This window comes from Pygocentrus nattereri, chromosome 14 (assembly GCF_015220715.1).
Source record: "Pygocentrus nattereri isolate fPygNat1 chromosome 14, fPygNat1.pri, whole genome shotgun sequence".
Classification (NCBI taxonomy): Eukaryota; Metazoa; Chordata; class Actinopteri; order Characiformes; family Serrasalmidae; genus Pygocentrus; species Pygocentrus nattereri.
The window spans coordinates 25,227,398-25,246,128 of record NC_051224.1 but is presented as its reverse complement, the minus strand read 5'-3'; the positions used below and the strand labels follow the sequence as shown (position 1 = coordinate 25,246,128).

General features: G+C 40.1%; 1 protein-coding gene across 1 annotated transcript in view; it reads right to left on the bottom strand.

The window, feature by feature from the left end:
* Positions 1–574: 574 nt before the first annotated feature.
* gna13b (guanine nucleotide binding protein (G protein), alpha 13b) overlaps positions 575–18,731 on the bottom strand; it is a 62,845-nt gene continuing 44,688 nt past the window's right edge. The window contains exon 4 of the mRNA XM_017715492.2: positions 575–6,302. Within this exon, the coding sequence (XP_017570981.1) occupies positions 5,730–6,302 (573 nt within the window). The 3' untranslated portion in view covers positions 575–5,729. The remainder of the gene's footprint in view (positions 6,303–18,731) is intronic.

Genomic DNA, 18,731 nt, shown 5'->3' with positions numbered 1-18,731 from the left:
GCATTTTGAGCAAAATCAGTTTTAAATGCTTAAACATTTTTTTATGCAAAAAAAATAATTTACTGATCAGCGTGAACCATTTTAACACTGCTGTTATTTTTATCTGCTCGCCAATCAATCCTCATGCTCTAGCAGTACAGCCGCCTCCTGCTGCCAAAAAACCCGTTTGCTGTAGAAAAAAAGAAACATACAGGCGAGTTCTCTTTTTTTAGTGAAATTAATCCTTCTACTTTCTAAAATTAAAGAAACGTTCTGGCCCAGTGATTAGAAACTATTCTGTTCGTTTTTAGCCATCGTGCTCCATTCACTCCCATTCATTGAGGACTCACTTGCAGGTGCCTGCTGCTGTTTAGCTGTTTTTCATATAAGGGGAGGGGGTAGGAAGTGGCCAGGCTCTTCAGAAACCGGCTCTACTTATACATTCATTAATTTAGCAACATTAGCATTTTAAATCTTTAGCGCTTCTAGCAGTTGAATTGTCTCACTTTAATAAGATTTTATTCTTAAAACCCTTTGAAACCATAACCCCCAAAAAGACCAGCTCTCGAAGTAAACTGAAAAAACAAGACAGGCATATTTTTAAAAATGTTTTATTTTATTGAAGGATGGAAAAGGGTGAGAAAGCAGAGGTTAGACTGTACATGGAGAGTGTTTCAGTATTCTGTACTGACAGGAAGCTAGAGCCTTGACATTTACTTTTTTAGTAGGATTAGAAAATGAGGATTTAGAAAACATCCACGTAAGGCAAAACAATTTGAATCATCCAAGTACAAAATTTAAAATAAAAACAGAAAAAAAGGCTTGGAAAGGTTTGAGGCATTAAAAACTGGAGGCACTAGGAAACTGAGTTTCAGACCTAATCCTCTGCATAACTAAACATTAATCAGCGTACTTGATTTTCTGGGGGAAAAGAGGAAAAGCTTAGAATTTAAGCCGTTTTTGATTGCGTCTTTTTTTTTCCTTTTGTTTGCAACATTCCCAAAAAAATGACAGTAACTCAACCCCATTTTGTTTTATACACTGTTTTAACACATTTACAAAGATAAACTACAGCAAAACCTGCATCGTAACTGTGACGTTCAGCATTGAGACGTCAGTAAAAGTCGTTTTCTTTCTCACAGTGACGACAGGCACAGAAATACAGGTTAATTAAAGTAGTGTATCTGTGTCTAAATTACAGCATTGCTTTCTTTTTATTTTCAAAACCTCCTGCCTCGGCACGCGACTACAGTGAAAACTCTAAAACGAGGCACGTGTGTGGTTGCTGAAATGTCTTCGCTTTCTGGCCTGCTAAGCAGAAAACGAGCACGGAAGCATAACGCCGGTCACTTTCTGTTTTGGTTAAACAAACAAACAAAAAGCATTAACAGTCTGGTTTTGGAGGAGATTTAGTTTCTCTCACAGTTACAAGCCACAGAATAATAACCTAAACAACTGAGGCACGTTCAAAATTCAGCCAACAGCTAACAGGCTAGCAGCAAACCGTTCCTGTTCAGCAGCAGCTGAGCTGTTCCGAAGCTTTTTAAAGGAATACATCATTAAGTTTCAACCTTGTCTCTATTTACTGCACATGTAACAAACTGTCATTTAGCACAGACCATAATTTCAACGTGCGTCTCTTAACAGAAAACATGCCGACTCAAAACTCGCCTATAATGAAAGTCAATGGGCAGCTGCTGGTTAGAGATAGTAAACTGAACGTTCCTTGAACTTTCGCTTGTTAATGATTATGGAGGTACAGACCTCTGCTCTGAGGTTTAAACAGGCAAATCAGCCTCTAAACAAACGTTTGGTTTTTGAGGGTCGAGGAAGGTCACTGTGGTCGTAGTGGGCTGGTATAGACAAAAGTCCAGAGCCGACTTTGGTTCCCAGCCCTGATGCAGGCCATGCCACTTCAAGGGTGCAGTAAGTGGCATGCAACTGGAATATATTGCATTTTGTCCATCTCGTGCAGCCCTACGCAGCAGAGCTAATAGAACATCTGATGCGTCTTAATTTGTGTGTTCGGGTTTGCTAACCAGCATCCTACCATTTCCCAAACTAAAGCCATTCAAAAACCATTCGGATCTTCATGTTGATACGAGTCAAACTTTACATTAAAACAAACGCTAACGGCTCATAAATAACGTCTGCTGCTTTCTGAAATCTGAAGGCACCTTTCCTCAGGAACGTCTAGCTGACCTCTCAGGGTTCACAGCAACGATTGGCCATGACTGTACAATAAAAGCAGGAAAAACACATCAACAACTAGACTTCATACAGATTAAGAAGCAGTTCAAACATATTCTTACAGGCGCAATGTGGCTTGTGGTCACTGCACAACCGTCAATTCAAACAGCTGAAATTCGATCAAGTTTGTTTATATTTGGGAAGTGGAAAGTAGATTACACAATTAGCACGTGGGTTCTTTACAGTAATAGAAAAAAGGTTCTGTAACTTCTAGAACCCTCCATGGTGCTAGAGAGAAACATTTTTATAAAAGAACCATATTCAGCAGGTTTTCCATCATGGAGAAGAACCCTGTAGCCAAGCAAAGAACCATTTATGCACTCAAATGTCTCCGTGAGTATTCATGCCTTCAGACATCATTATTTTTCCTTAAAGAACAATTCAAGAACCATTTTATTGGGATGTAACTGCAAAATGCTAATATAGCATAAGCTTAGCTAGTTTAGGCTAACATAGCACAGACTATTACTGGCAGTTTGGCATGTTAGCACAAACAAACACCATGAATTCTATGATTAGCATAGCCTAACAGCATAGGTTCTGTGATTAGCATAGCCTAACAGCTTAGGTTCTGTGATTAGCATAGCCTAACAGCATAGGTTCTGTGATTAGCATAGCCTAACAGCATAGGTTCTGTGATAAGCATAGCCTAACAGCTTAGGTTCTGTGATTAGCATAGCCTAACAGCATAGGTTCTGTGATAAGCATAGCCTAACAGCTTAGGTTCTGTGATTAGCATAGCCTAACAGCATAGGTTCTGTGATCAGCATTTTGTTAGGTTAGCATAGGCTAAGAGCACACGTTCCATGTTTGGCATTTTGCTGTTTGCACAGGCTAACAGCTCATATTCTACGATTAGCTTTTTGCCATGTTAGCACAGGCTAATACTGCACAGGTTCCTTGATTACCATTTTGTTGTTAGCACATGCTAATATGGCACAGCTTCCACAAATAGCACAGGTTCCACCATTAGCATCTTGCTATGTTAGCATAGACCAATATCATAGGTTCCATGATTGGCATTTTGCCATGTTAGCAAAGGCTTATTAACACTTCGTAAGCTCAACCTATCACAGTCTAGAACCAAAACAAGCATCCAACTGAACTCTTGAGCAGTGAGTGCTGCTTTAGCACTTGGTTGGGGCACTGACTGGTACACAAGGGGGGAAAAAAAAAAAACAAACAAAACCTCTCCTTTCACGAGCCTCCTGGGACTCCGGCCAGAGACATGAGGCACACAAAGAGCTCTCGGGGCAGCAGAGCCTTCGGCCGGGGTTTAAACGGCAGCCTCAGCCGTCAGGAGCCTGAAACAGTGTCTGCATGCATAGATGGATGTATAGGCACCATTCACTGTGGAGGTTGCCACACAACCGGGATGATCCAGCCAAAAAGAAGCAGCAGCAATACTGAATGGGTGAGAGAAGAGTGAGCTGGGAAGATGTGAGGTGGCTCTGAGTGAACGTGCAGCACTAGCGAGGAAGAAAAAAACGAACAAAGATGGCTTTACATCTTCAGTGTGGGTTGCATATGGGTTAGAAAAGAGTGAGATACACACTATACACTTAAAAACACCCTTCACAGAACTGCATACCGGGTGGACACGGCACTATACATCAGCTATAAACGTCTGACGTGGAAGAAAAAAAAAATCTTTGCAAGGCGAACTCTGTCCCTTTTGCATGTGACTGGCTTAGAACTGTTTTAACAAGGGGTACCTTTTACATTTTTGGCACTTGTGAATTACTTTTTTTAATCACGGTTAATTAAAAATGAACAGGGTCAAGAAGTCTGAAGAGGGTTAAAAGAATAAAACATTAAATAAATTAAAAAGACACCACTTCCCCTTTTCCCTGATGGACACGTGTCAAAGCAGAATCTAAAAGAGGAATCTTGCTGACGTGAAGGAAAACGGACTAGAAAAAAAAAAAAGAAAAAAAAAGAATAAAGCTGACGTTAGCAGGTCAGCAAGACAAATCACTGATGGACAGTGTGTGTGGATGTTGCTGAAAGTTTTAAACGGTCAAAAACCCAACACAAAGTGGTCGACATTCAGCCCTGAGTTTTTACGCTATACGTTCAGTTTAAGTGGTCTGAAACGTGCACTGTTTTTCCAACTGTAAGTAACCAGAATCCATCAGTGGTGGCAAAAACAAACAAAAGTAAAAGTGTAAACCTTTAAAAATATAACTTAAATTTTTACAGGTAAATATATTCATGTATCTATATAAAAACAAGACCCGATTAGGAACCTACATTAAAAATAAAAACACAGCCAGGCAGGTATTGATGACAAACTGTGAAAGGCTCAGAAAACTCATTTTTTTAAGGGGGAAAAAAAAAAAAAAAAAGTAAAAACGAAAAATTCAAAACAAGTTTCGCATCTCTTAAAAACCTTCGCTTTATCGCTATTTGGTCAGTAATAAAAGGCTCAAAAGGTGAAATTAAGGACTCGTATCTTCCCACTTTCACTCAACTGTACATTGGTTAGTAACTTGGAAGAGAGGGGTGGAAAAAAAAGAATTTTTTGGCACGCACCTCTTCACGGCAGGCTGAATAAAGGCAGACAGGAGCATAGAATCACACATACATACGCGCCAGGGTGGCACAATTTACGATTGGTTAATTATTATTGCATTATCAGCCTTCGCAACTGTGATACTGCATGCAATTGAGATGCGCCAATCAGTGAAAGTGAAGAGCATCAAAACAATTTTGAACCAGATATAGTTTCGACATTCCAACAATGTGAAAGTGGTCAACAGCTGTTTGCATTCAGGTTACCGATGCACTGGAGGGGCTGCGTTAGAAGTCTAATTATATTTCATACTGTATTGAAGCTCAAAACGACAAAAATGTTAAAAAATAAAAATACTGATCGCACATCCCATGAAGCGGCGCCAGCACCAAGCTATGGGTTTCTTTTGTGGTTCTAATTGTGGTTCTAATTACGGTGTGAAATGTTCTGCTATTAAAGTCGAATTAAATGGTGCTGCGCTCTTCACGTCTTGAAATGATTCACAAAAGTTCCAGCTTCAAGTGAGTTTCGATAAAAAATTTCCCCCATGGTGTAACAAATGGCAATTTGAAATGTTTTGGACGCAACCAGCAGATGGCGCAGTTCTGCACTTTTCCCTCCATGTTATCGTGTTATTGTATTTCGTCCATATCGTGCAGCCGTAAGATGCGCAATACTAACACATGCGCACGCATTCCCATCCCTAAACTTGACATCCACACCGTGGCCACTCAGCGGTGACCGACGGACACGAACCCAGCCATTCGGCGCGTTCTTCACCCACCTAAGCCCTGTTCTCCCCAACAAAACAGACCCCAGAGCTATTCAGAAAGGTTACTGTACGGAGTTCAAACTTGCAGAAGAATGGAGGGGAAGAGGAGGGGAGAGGAGGATGGGGAAGGTCCATTAAAAAAAAACAAAACAAAACCAAAAACAAAAAACAAAAACGAAAAATGACGTTAAAGGAGCCAGAAGGAACGCAGCATCACTGCAGCATGAGCTGCTTGAGGTTGTCGTGCAAGATGGTGTCCTTGACGTCACGGAAGACCAGCCGAATGTTCTCGGTGTTGATGGCAGTGGTGAAGTGGTGGTAAAGGGGCTTCTGCTGCTGGTCCCGCCGCTTGTTCCGGAAACATGTCACCAGGAAGTTCTTCACGTCCTCCAGGTTGTGCGGGTCCCCAGTGAACTCTGGGAAGTAGTCCTTGATGGCCACCGTCTTGACCTTCTCCTCCAGCAAGTCTGTCTTGTTGAGGAACAGGATGATGGAGACGTTGCTGAAGACGCGGTTGTTGACTATTGTCTCGAAGATGTTGAGCGACTCCATCAGCCGGTTGGTCTGTCGGTCCTCCATCAGCACCTGGTCAAACTCGCTGGATGACACCAGGAACAGAATGGAGGTGACGCTGTCGAAACACTCGAACCACCGCCGCCGCTCCGACCGCTGCCCCCCAACGTCCACCATCTTGAAGGGAACATTCTTGATCTCAAAGTCATACTCGTGGATGCCCTTGGTGGGTTTGCGGGCCAGCAGGATGTCCTGCTGACTGGGCAGGTAGTCCTGAGGAGACAGAAACAGAAAACATTAACCTCTTCCTGCAGCGCCCCCTTGAGGCCCATTCCTGAGGTGGAATGCAAATGAACTCTGATATCTTTAATTAATATAACCAAACACATCATCATTTTGGTCATCACAGCTGTTATCAGATGAACAAGCACATCGCTGGCTCTATGTGTGAAATGTTGTGACTGTATTGAGCTGCTAATTAGCAATTAGGGGCAAAGGGGGGGGGGGGGTGGTGAAAACTTGACAAGATAAAATGGACAACTGCTGTTTTCTTCACAACAAACAATCCTGCACATCTGACACAATTAACAAACAGCATTTAAGCACAATAAAAACACTTGTTGACTTTCTTAACTAATAAAATTATGTATGATTATGTATAATTATGAGTTTTGTAAATCATCAAATGCAAATTCATGTACATGTATTTCATCAAAGTTGTGGGGAAAAAAAGACAACAGGCAGAACCATTTTGTGTGAATGAGAAAAGAGGTTACATTTTTCCAAAATCTATTTAAAAAAATTTTTTTTTAAAATGTTTTTATTACTGTCTACTTTATGCCTTTGTAACTATCTTATGTAATAATGTTATTTATATTAAAATGAATGTTATAAGCTGTATTATCTAATGCTTTTATTTTCGGTGCATGTCAAGTGTTTTGAACGTATGAAAGGTACGAAACCTATGAAAGGCATTAAAACCAATACACTTGCCCTACAGTACGCTCAAACTTAAAAAATTTCTAAAAAAATTCTAATTACATCCCAATGTTTGCATGGCTAGCTGACAGGCTTCCTGAGGCTAACCTACACTTAAAATAAATGGTTCTTTAAGGGTACTTAGTAAAGAAAATGGTTCTATATATAGCCATTAACACGCAAAGAAAACCACTGCATGATTAAAAGGCTCTCTGCATCATGAAAAAGTTCTTCAGATTGACAAAATATGTGCATGAATTTGCTGAAGATGGTTCTATATAGCACCCAAAAGGGTTCTTCTATTATTACAGTGTCATGCTTGTTACAATAAAAGAACCCTTTTGGGCGCTACACAGAACCATTTTCTTTGCAAAAGAAACTTCGAAGAATCTTTGAAGCCAAGGGCGAGCATGTTCCGTTTGAATAATCCGCTCCTCGCGATCACCTCTGTTCCTTCTGCTGTGAGTGGACACTTGTGTAAGACGGGTGTGATTCACACCTTAGCGGTGAGTCGAAGTGGCTGGGGTCCACATCAGGAACTATTCAATCAAAGCACCAACAGGCATGAAGGTACACACTTGGAAGACGACAGACCGGACAACTTGTAGAGAATTTCCACCAACATTGCTGCTATATAAGCTTTTAAACTCGAGTTAAGAGTTAAAAATGACGCTTCATGTGTGTCCATGATGTCTGTGAGCACCAACAGCCAATGAGCTGCTCTGCTCACCAAACAATCATGCTCTAGCAGTAATGCCCGCCTCCCACTGCCCAAAACCTGTGCACTGTAGAAAAAAAAGAAATATACAGGTAAGAGGTCTTAGGTTTTTTTTTTTTTTTGGTTTTTTTTTTTTAAGTGAGATAAATCCTTCTGCTTTCTAAAATTAAAGAAATGTTCTGGGCGAGTGATTAAAAACTATTTTAACTTCATTTTTAGCCATGATCTCCATTCACTCCCGTTCACTGAGCACTCACTCGCAGCTGCCCTCTGCTGATTAGTAGTCCTGTTTTTGATAGAACCAGGGAAATAGGAAGGTGACCAGGCTCCCCATAAACCAACTCTGGACAGACTCTGTTGCTCCATCACACTTGACTCAGCTCATGAGCTCATTAGGGGTTTAATAACTACACAATAAACTTACTCAGGAAAAACATCATGTTTCACTCAAAGCGTTTATCTAAACAATTCTGCAGAAACAGGAACAAAGGCTTTACACTGGATTTCTTAAAAACGCTGATTAGCAAGAACATCTGTCACAGCAGTGATTTCAGAGATGGACTAAAAGCTAATACAGTTCACTGAAATACACAGGAGCAAAACTGCCTAAGACTTCCTCCAACACAGAAAATGTGATGCTACAGAGACAGAGATACAGAGCGACAGAAAAATCACTGTAATAATAAAGGCCTGAAGGTAAACGGGATACAAGTGTCATAATTATGAAATGACTTACGGAATCTGTTTACCAAAAATAATACTTATATGGGACAATGTAAACTGCTCTATATCCTCATCCACAAATCATCATTCAATATCAAATTTCAACACTAAGGAGTCAGTGTGACTATAAACGTACTTGCTACAAAATCTGGACTGATGATCGGCTGTCTAATGTACCATTTTGTAAGGATATTAACAATATTAATATCAGTCTGTCAAATAAATGCAAACAAGGTTCTAATTTTTTTTCACAACTATCAATTGACTTTGTGTATATATTATGTATATAGATAGGGTCATTGACATTAAAAAATGCTGTCTAATTTCCCCCAAAAAAATAAAACACGATGTATAAATTACTCAGCAACACCTCTTATGTGAAATCACTCAGTGCAATATAAATTTCATTTCATATTTTTGCTTCCAAAAGTCAAAAATATGTAACTGTCCAACCATACATTTTGATTAAGTAAACTAACAAAAAATTTAGTTTAATTGTATAAAATTCTAAATAAAATAGTTTGGCATGAATTTACATGTGAAAGCTTTAAAATAAAAACCATATTGTGAATTAAGACATCTTTAAAAGTGCCCAACTCACTTAAGAACACAAATGTCAGGCAGCACAACCAGCAACAAAGGACTTTTATTCTGAGATGCTTTTATGAAAGAGGGGCCAGGCTTTAAAAAAAAAAAAAAAGATGCCAAATGACCTTCATGGTCCAATGCCAAGGTCACAAATTTAGTAAAAATATGACAGTCGTGGTTATAATGATTCAGTTTACTGTGTCTGGTGGCCCGACCTCAAGAGAACAAATGAACACGTGGCATTATAATAATGATTATTTATTTTAAAATAAGTATAAACTCAAGTTGAAGGACAGAGGTTTCTACGGGTGTCCAAGTTGAAATTAGTCTTAAAAGTCAGGTGGCACAACAGGTAGGCCAAATATATACGTGTGTGGGGGAAAAAAAAAGTCCAGATCATCATAACGAGTGTTTCTCACTTCACCCTGTGTGTGTGTGTGTGTCACTCAATCAAGTCTCAGTGCTCTGATTGGTTGAGTGGCGTCACATGCGACATTTACAACACATGCAATTGGTCTGTGAGTCTCTGACTGCTAAAGCTACCATAAAGGCTAGAAAAGTTAGGCGGATAAAAATAGGACCCACCATCTAAATGAAATAATTCTCCATAGTTTATCGTCCAGGTCCGTACAGGACAGCATCTGAGTTTTGGGACCATGGTCCACCTATTAGTGACCTCTGGTGTAGTGGGTACACTGTAGACTGGGGTTCAATTCCCACTTGGGTAACCCATCCCCTACACTACTATACCAATACGGCTACGTTTACACAGCAGGTAAGAGTGGCCCAAATCTGATTTTTGTTTGGCTGTTCACACTATCTTTTAAATGTGTGAAAAAAACAGAGCTTCACGTGTTGTACTTGTCCCTAGGTAAACAGTCATGACAGGCAGAAAACGCCAGTCGCTCCCGGAGCTTTCATTCTCGTCTTCGTCATCATCACAGGAGCGATTACAGTTCCAATGACTGACAGCAACACAATGCGTGAGTTCGCCATAAAAAGGGCACGCTATTCGGCCACTTCTTTGGTTCGTGTCCTCTTTAACTGTTCTCTGAAGCTGCAGCCTCAGGCTCCTCCGGCCGCGCTCAGCCATTTAGTTCGAAACCTCTTCAAACACGACAAGTATCTTCTATTTTTTTAATACAGAAACATCAGCCTAAATGTTTATGAACCTCAGCAAGATTATGATGAATGTCGAGTTGGACTCACGTAAAAGTCACTTGAATTTTGATCTGGCTCTTCAGACTGAGTCGCACACTGCTGCAGATCCGATACGGATCGGATATCAGTACCACATATGTAAGCGTCTCAAATCGGAATCGAAAATCTCTGATGAAATGCGTTTTTGCTGTTCACACTGACACACAAATGACAAATCTGTGTCACATATGAGGAAAAAGATCAGATTTGGGCCACTTTTACCTGCTGCGTAAACGTAGCCTTAGCGTCCTTGGGCAAGACTCCTAACACTACCTTCACCTGCTTGTGTAAAATGATCACATTGTAAGTTGCTCTGGATAAGAGTGTCTGACAAATGCCATAAATATATATATATATATATATATATATATATATATATATATATATATATATATATATATACACACACACATACATACATACATACATACATATATATAAATATATATATACATATATAAATATATATATATATTATAAGCTATGAGATAAATAAATAAATAAACTATTAAAACGATAAATAAAAGTTAAGAAGAAAAACGAAAGAACACGAACGGCAGCTACTGTAACATGCGCACTCTGAATGACGGAACACACAATTAATGTGACTCACATACAATGACCTCATCAACAAAAAAAAAAAAACATTCTCCTCTGAGGACGTTTCCATACTGGCGTGAGGTCAGAGGGTACATTTCTAAAATTCCAGGATGACGTCACAGATGAGAGGGTTCATTGGGAAAGTTCAATGGATGAGCTCAGCACCTCTCCCCACACACACACACACACACACACACACACACACACTCCTACAGTGCAGCGTGATTGAGCGACACTGCTGACACAACAATACCGCAGGAAGTAATTCGATCACTGATCACACCTCGTTTATCTTCTCACTCCCAGAAACGGAGTGACATGTTCAAATCTTTAAAACACACTTTCATTTTCTGAATGAGCTGCAAGGACACACAAGCAGCTCACCTTCGTTTACACTGACTGGCCCCTTTATTGGAAACACCAACCTTGAACTTCCACTAACTGGCCACTTCACCAGAATCACCTACCTAGAACTTCCACTCACTGGTCATTTTTCTAGAACACCTACCTTTTGCTTCCAGTGCATGTGCATGCTTGCATGTATGTGTGTGTGTGTAATTGCGACTGCAGAAGCCCACAGACAGCTGGAACACACTGAGCTTTTCACACGTCATACAAACCACAGTTTGGGGTTTCGTCAATGTCTGTTTCAGTTGGTTTAGCACTGTAACAGTTAAAGCACATCACATCACCCATGCAGGTGGTGACTGATCAGGAAGAGCTCACTCTCACTTTATCTATATTAATAAAACAACCAAGCTTCCCTTTCTCTCTGTCACACACACAAGATTTAAAAAGATATTCAACTGAGCAGTAAGCATTTATTTGCATTCACTCAAAAAAATACTAATATAACAAGTTAGTCATAATAGCAGAACCCTTTTTGGTGCTATACAGAATCGTTAACACCACATTCTACATCAATCTGAAGAACCACTTCACCATGCAGATTCTGTCAAAATCCATTGTCTTCACTAAAGAAAAGTACGTATACACACCCACACATCAGTCATAATCCCTACAGTTATAGACTGTAGTCCATCAGCTTCTCTGCATACTCTGTTACCCTGTTCTTTAGTGGTCACGACCCCCATGGACCCTCACAGAGCAGGTACTGTTTGGGTGGTGGATCACTCTCAGCACTGCAGTGACACTGACGTGGTGGTGTGATAGTGTGTTGCGCTGGTCTGAGTGGATCAGTCACAGTAGTGCTAGTAGGACTAGAGGATGACCAACACAAACTCTGCAGCAGCAGATGAGCTGTCGTCTCTGACTACATCTACAAGGTGGACCGACAAGGTAGTAATAGAGTAGACAGTGAGTGGACATTGTGTATAAAACTCCAACAGCACTGTTGTGTCTGATCCACTTGACGGGGAGTGAAGGTACAAGGAGGTGGTTTTAATGTTTTGTCTGATGAGTGTATAAAATCCAACACGTTAATGCTATTCATTCAAACTTTATGGATCCCTGCAGAACCCAGGAACCAGACAATGTTTTTCAAACTCTCACAATTTATTTTTAACTGTATTCAGGTTTATTTGTATTTATTCTAATTATATATGATGATTTTACAAGCAATGCTTACTGCCCAGACAAATGGTTTTAAACAATGTGCTCAGACGCCCAAGACTTCTGTACAGCACTGACACACACACACACACAGGGGCAGGGCTACTGAGTGTGTCAGATACACAGCAAAAACTTCCTCTTTAACAGGGAAAGAGACAGAGACGGAGAGATGGAATAAGCAGATATAATTAAGAGAGAAAAAGCATGAGGATTAAAGGAGAAATGAAAACAACGAGAAAGTCGGGTGATAGGAGAGAGAGAGTGAGAAGTAAGAAGGCAAACATAATAGACATAGATGACAACAGAGAGAGAGAGAGCGCACGAGAGAGAGCGAGCACAAATGTGCAAAGGAAAGGAAGATAGATATCTAGAGAATAAGCATGAGACTTCCTTCCGGTGGGGGGTGAGAGCGAGAGAGAGGTAGAGCAAGAAAGCAAGAGAATAAGAGGGAATGAGAAAGAGCAAAAGAGGGAGAGAGTGAGAGGCACACTATATTTGCAAAAGTTTTCACTCACCCATCCAAATCATTGAATTCAGGTGTTCCAGTCACTTCCATGGCCACAGGTGTATAAAATCAAGCCCCAAGGCCTGCAGACTGCTTCTACAAACATTAGTGAAAGAATGGGTCGCTCTCAGGAGCTCAGTGAATTCCAGCATGGTACCGTGACCGGATGCCACCTGTGCAACAAGTCCAGTCGGGAAATTTCCTCACTACTAAATATTCCACAGTCAACTGTCAGTGGTATTATAACAAAGTGGAAGCGATTGGGAAAGACAGCAACTCATCCCCAAAGTGGTCGGCCACTTAAAATGACAGAGTGGGGTCAGTGGATGCTGAGACGCATAGTGCGCAAAGGTAACCAACTTTCTGCAGAGTCAATCACTACAGACCTCCAAACTTCATGTGGCCTTCAGATTAGCTCAAGACCAGCAGAGAGAGCTTCATGGAATGGGTTTCCATGGCCGAGCAGCTGCATCCAAGCCTTACATCACCAAGCGCAATGCAAAGCGGAGTGACCAATAACACTTCTCCATCTGGCAATCCGATGGACGAGTCTGGGTTTGGCGGTTGCCAGGAAAACGGTACTTGTCTGACTGCATTGTGCAAAGTATAAAGTTTGGTGGAGGGGGGATTATGGTGTGGGGTTGTGTTTCAGGAGTTGGGCTCAGCTCCTTGGTTCCAGTGAAAGGAATTCCTAATGCTTCAGCAGACCAAGAGATTTTGGACAGTTTCATGCTGCCAACTCTGTGGGAACAGTGTGGAGATGGCCCCTTCCTCTTCCAACATAACTACGCAGCAGTGCACAAAGCAAGGTCCATAAAGACAAGGATGAGCGAGTTTGGTGTGGAAGAACTTGACTGGCCTGCACAGAGTCCTGACCTCAACCCGATAGAACATCTTCGGGATGAATTAGAGCGGAGACTGCGAGCCAGGCCTTCATGTCCAACGTCATCCAACTCCACAAATGCGCTTCTGGAAGAATGGTCAAAAATTCCCATAAACACACTCCTAAACCTTGTGGAAAGCCTTCACAGAAGAGTTGAAGCTGTTATAGCTGCAAAGGGTGGGCCAACATCATATTAAACCCTATGAATTAAGAATGGGATCTCACTCAATTTCATATGCGTATGAAGGTAGACGAGCGAACACTTTTGGTAACAGTGTATACAGAGAGAGACAGAGACAGATGTAGAGAAAGATAGAGAGAGATGTAGAAAAATGAGAGGTAGAGGGGCTAAAGAGGGAAAGTGTGAAAGGTAGAGAAAGACCAGTAGACAAAGATAATGAGAGATAGAGAGGTAGAGAGCCCCCTCGCTGTTAAATATTCCACCGCCTGACAGCGGGTAAGAAACCTCCCTCCTGACCCCCTCCCCCCACTTTACTGTTAAACAACTTATTTGTGTTTGCAAAAATTGCAAATGTCATTAGTTTATTAATTATTATGATTATAATTATAAACAGTGATTAGTACTGTAGTTTTGTGAATATGGTTATTATTTATGTTCGTTCTTGTTTTTATCTCATTCTGTTCTCATTGTTTTCGTTATTCACTTCTACTGTTGCGATGCTTTAGCAATACTGTACCTCACAGTCATGCTAATAAAGCTATTCTGAACTCAGAGGTAAAGAGATGTAGAGAGGTAGAGAGAGAGGGCAGATGTTTGACACTCAGAGCTGCCACTGCAAGTGATGTGAACGCTGTAGGACAGAACCCTCGTTATCTGATGCAGAACGTCAGCGTTCTGAATAAAAGATGAGACTATGCCGATTCAGCTCCTCACAGAACATCAATATCACGAGGAGAGAAAAACCACCTGCTTCCTGTGTGAGAGAAACGCACCAACTGAGCTCTGACGCCAAACGGCTGCCTGACGTAAATCTGAGCGGCCTGTCGCGTCACTGTGGAACAGATACAGATCAGAGAACCGTCAGATGAGCAGATCCGTGTCAGTGAGCCTCACTGTTGACAGAGCAAATATAAGAGGAAGCTTGAATAACCCAATGGATAAACAGAGAGATATTAATAACTAACGAGGAGCGCAAAGCTGTTTGTTTTGGTGAACACAGACAGTCAGACAGACGGACGCTGCTGCGCCCACACACCAACATTTCCAAAACATATCAACGGCTCTCAGCACCCTTCCTGATGTTACAACATTTAGCTTCTATTTCTTCAAGTTTTGATTTGCTTACAATTATCTTCTGATCCATTTTTAAATGATTTTACATTTAAAATGACTGTCATATTTCGCCACTTTATTTCCACTTTTTATTGCTTTTTGATAAAATTTTATTTTTTATTTAATTGAACTGAAATACATTTATGTCTTTATTTGAGATAAATCATTTGTGAAGCTCCCATTTATTTAGTTATAGTTTTAGGGTTTTGTTTGCAATTTTTTGTGGCTTGGTTTGAGACGCACTGCTTCTGGTGCTAAAAGCTTTATTTTTTGAATTGTGATTTATTTGCTATTTTTTGGAGCTACAGGTTTATTTTTATTTTGGATTTTTTATTTCTGATATGTGTACTGCAAATGGAGGTTTGGGGGAAATGTGTGTGTGTGTGTATTTGTATATTTTATATATATATATATATATATATACACACACACACACACACACACACACACTTCCCCCAAACCTCCATTTGCAATACTTTTGTGGCTTCATTTTTACCCTTTTTCTTCCATTTCTTATAGCTGTATACAAGACACGCCACAAGCTGATATAAGTTGATATACAACAATAATAATAGCAACATTAGCAGCAACAACTCTTTATAAAGTTTTATTATTATCTTTTTTACTACTTAATTTATAATTCTTCTGTGACTTATTTCAGCCGTAGTCTTCTGTATGTTAGTTAATGAATATTAATGTTATTAATCTCTTTATTTTTATTGAATATGCAGTGTATATGAGTAGCAGTGGGTTAATGACTGTTATAACAGTTATCAGTGATCTGCAGGGTTGAGACTGAAACCCAGAGCCGATTTTCAGATTCTTAAGAAAGCAGCTTTCACTAAAAACACACCGTGGCCACACTTCACACCGTTTGCCAAACGGCAGGGTATAATGAAAGACATAATTTACAGAGAAAAACCAAATATCAAATAAAAAGAGTTGCTGGCTATGCTGCGAGTGGAGAATGTTCAACAACAAAGAAAAAAACATGCTAATCATGTTATTTTTGCATTATTGAGACAAACGCTATAAACTATGATTTTCTTTGCCAATGTTTTGAGTATTCTGGTCTCTCCTCATTCACAGAGAGAGGGGTCTGGTCTTGTATGGCTGAAATAACTGCCCGACGTTGTTGCAAAGATGGCCAGCGAGTGAGGAGACTCACCTATAAGGAGTTTGGTTGAAGCTTCCATTACTTGGTCACTACATTAGCCTCATAGCTTCAGTGCTAAAACTAAGGAAGGAGAAATTCAAACCCACCCCTGGCAACCTCCCTCCTACGAGCATCCCCAGATAGCAAAGGCAGCTTAAAACATCATTTTACATCAGCTAGGGTTTTTCTTTTTTTTTTTTAAATACACTGTTAGAAATAAAGGTTTTATTCAGGTACAGTTCTCGTTCATCAAGGTATAAACCGTGGAAATGCTCCCTGAAAGGTACAGCAGTGGTTTTAAGGTCCGACTGTGAATCTTTTTCCAGGTGAAAAGTTTGTACTTGTACCTTTTCATAACCAAATGTTTTAAAACAGAACAGTAAAATAAAAGCCTGGAGGCGAGAGGGGGCGTGTGGAGTCAGTACAGCTTAGAACATATTTCAGTGGATTATGGTTCAGTTATGTTCCCTGACTAAAGGTACCAAGCTGGACCCCTGAGGGGAACCCCCAGTGTCAAGAAGGGAACTGACCCAGAAACAGCACCTTTCCTTCTCAGAGTGCAGTCATACCGTTATATATATTGTGATCATCATTTACATTTTTTTCTTTCCACTTTGTTTTTTTTTTTTTACTGTTTTCCTATATTACTTGCTTCTATATACACTCTTAAAAAGGGATCTTTAGTGAAGAAAATGGTTCCAGATAATCATAAAAACTCAAACTTTTGCATGGTTAAATGGTTCTTAGGGACACTAAAGGGTTCTCCAGATTGATGGAGTGCTGTAGATGGTTCTATGTAGAAAAGTGTTCTCCAAAAGGGTTCTTCTATTGTTACGAAGTCAAGCTTGTATGTGTGCTACTTAGAACCCTATTCAAAAAGATTCTAAAAAGAACCATCTGTAGCACATTTATGCACATTTTCCATCAATCTGAAGAACGTTTCCATGAACCAAAGAACCATTTAACCATGCCAAGTTATTATAAGGTTTTTTTTTTTTATACTAAGGAACCCTTGAGGAACCATGTTTAAGTGTGCATGTTTTGTTTTAGAATGAGTCACTTAGTATTACTATTTTTTCCCTCCAAATCTTTATTTTTCGGCTTACTGATTATTTGACTTTCTCCTTGTGAAGCAATTCAAATGTACAAAAGGTCCTACATAAATAAAATATATTTTTCATTACATGCCATCTGACACTGAGGAGTGTGTGTGATGAAGGCATGCAGATTTAGCTCCTTACTTCCTTTACTTGTTAGCTACATTAGCTTTGTAGCACCTGTGCTAAAACTAGAGAAGCAAAACTTCAGACATCAAATACGTCACATGAATGAGTTTCATGAACTATCACTTTAAACACTGTATAATGGCCTGCAGTGGGAGGCAGAGCGCTGGCAAGGCTTGCATGCACAGCACATGACTGCTTTCACTTCCTTCTGTGTGTGTGTGTGTTCGTGTTCAGGGTATTGGCGCCGGAGCTCCTCCACCCTCAGAGCTGCGTGAGAACAGCACAAAGTAACGGGTGCACTCGCGCACATCCGCCCACAAATGCGCTTGAGCCTCCGCTGCTGAGGTTCACGCGACTATTTAAACCAGATACGCTCATCATAATCACAATAATAATAATAATATTTTTAAATTTATATATGACTTTTCATGCAAGTGGCAACTCAAAGTGCTTTACAGAGGTGATAACAGTATATAGACATCATTAGTCTTTAATCAGAATGAGAAGAAAATGAAACCGATCAAACTAGAAGATAAAAACCTCGAGTTTTCATTAAATCCTAACTTAGAGATTTGTTTTCAGATGTTTATTAAAAGTGAGCTCTGAGCTCGACTGTCTAATAAAAGGTGTAATTGAGTTCCAGAGTTTAGAAGCAGAATAACTAAAGTCTCTGTCCACGTTTTCTGTATTTTACAGAGGGTATTTGTAGAAGGTCAGTGTGTGCAGATCTTGGATTGCATGGCGGAACAATCTAAGCAGGTGATTTAGGATTATTTAGAGTTTTAAAGACTAGTAGCAGAACCTTGAAATCAATCTTGAATGATACAGGCAGCCAGTGCAGCTCTTTTAAAGCAGGACTGATCTGATCTCTCTGTGCTGTTTTTGTTAGGATGCTGCTGCATTCTGTATGAGTTGTAAGGGATGTACATTTTTATTAGGAAGCCCAGTAACAACAGAATTACAGTGATCATAGGACATACATTCAACATCACTGCTTACACTGAGCTGGTTATTCACGTGCTTTATTAGACCAGAATTAAAGCGACATGATCAGCCAGACACGTAGTTCAAACATAGTTTAAGTTCTCCGGTTTTAGCACTAGAGCTACAAGGCTAATGCAGCTGATGAGTAATGGAGGCTTACAGTGAAATGCAAAATTTAAAACACCCCCTGGTCAATTTCCATGTTGTTAAACAAACCTAAAGATGCCTACATGCCTTAATGCCTCAAACTGTTGTTGTTCAGTAATTTCTAACAG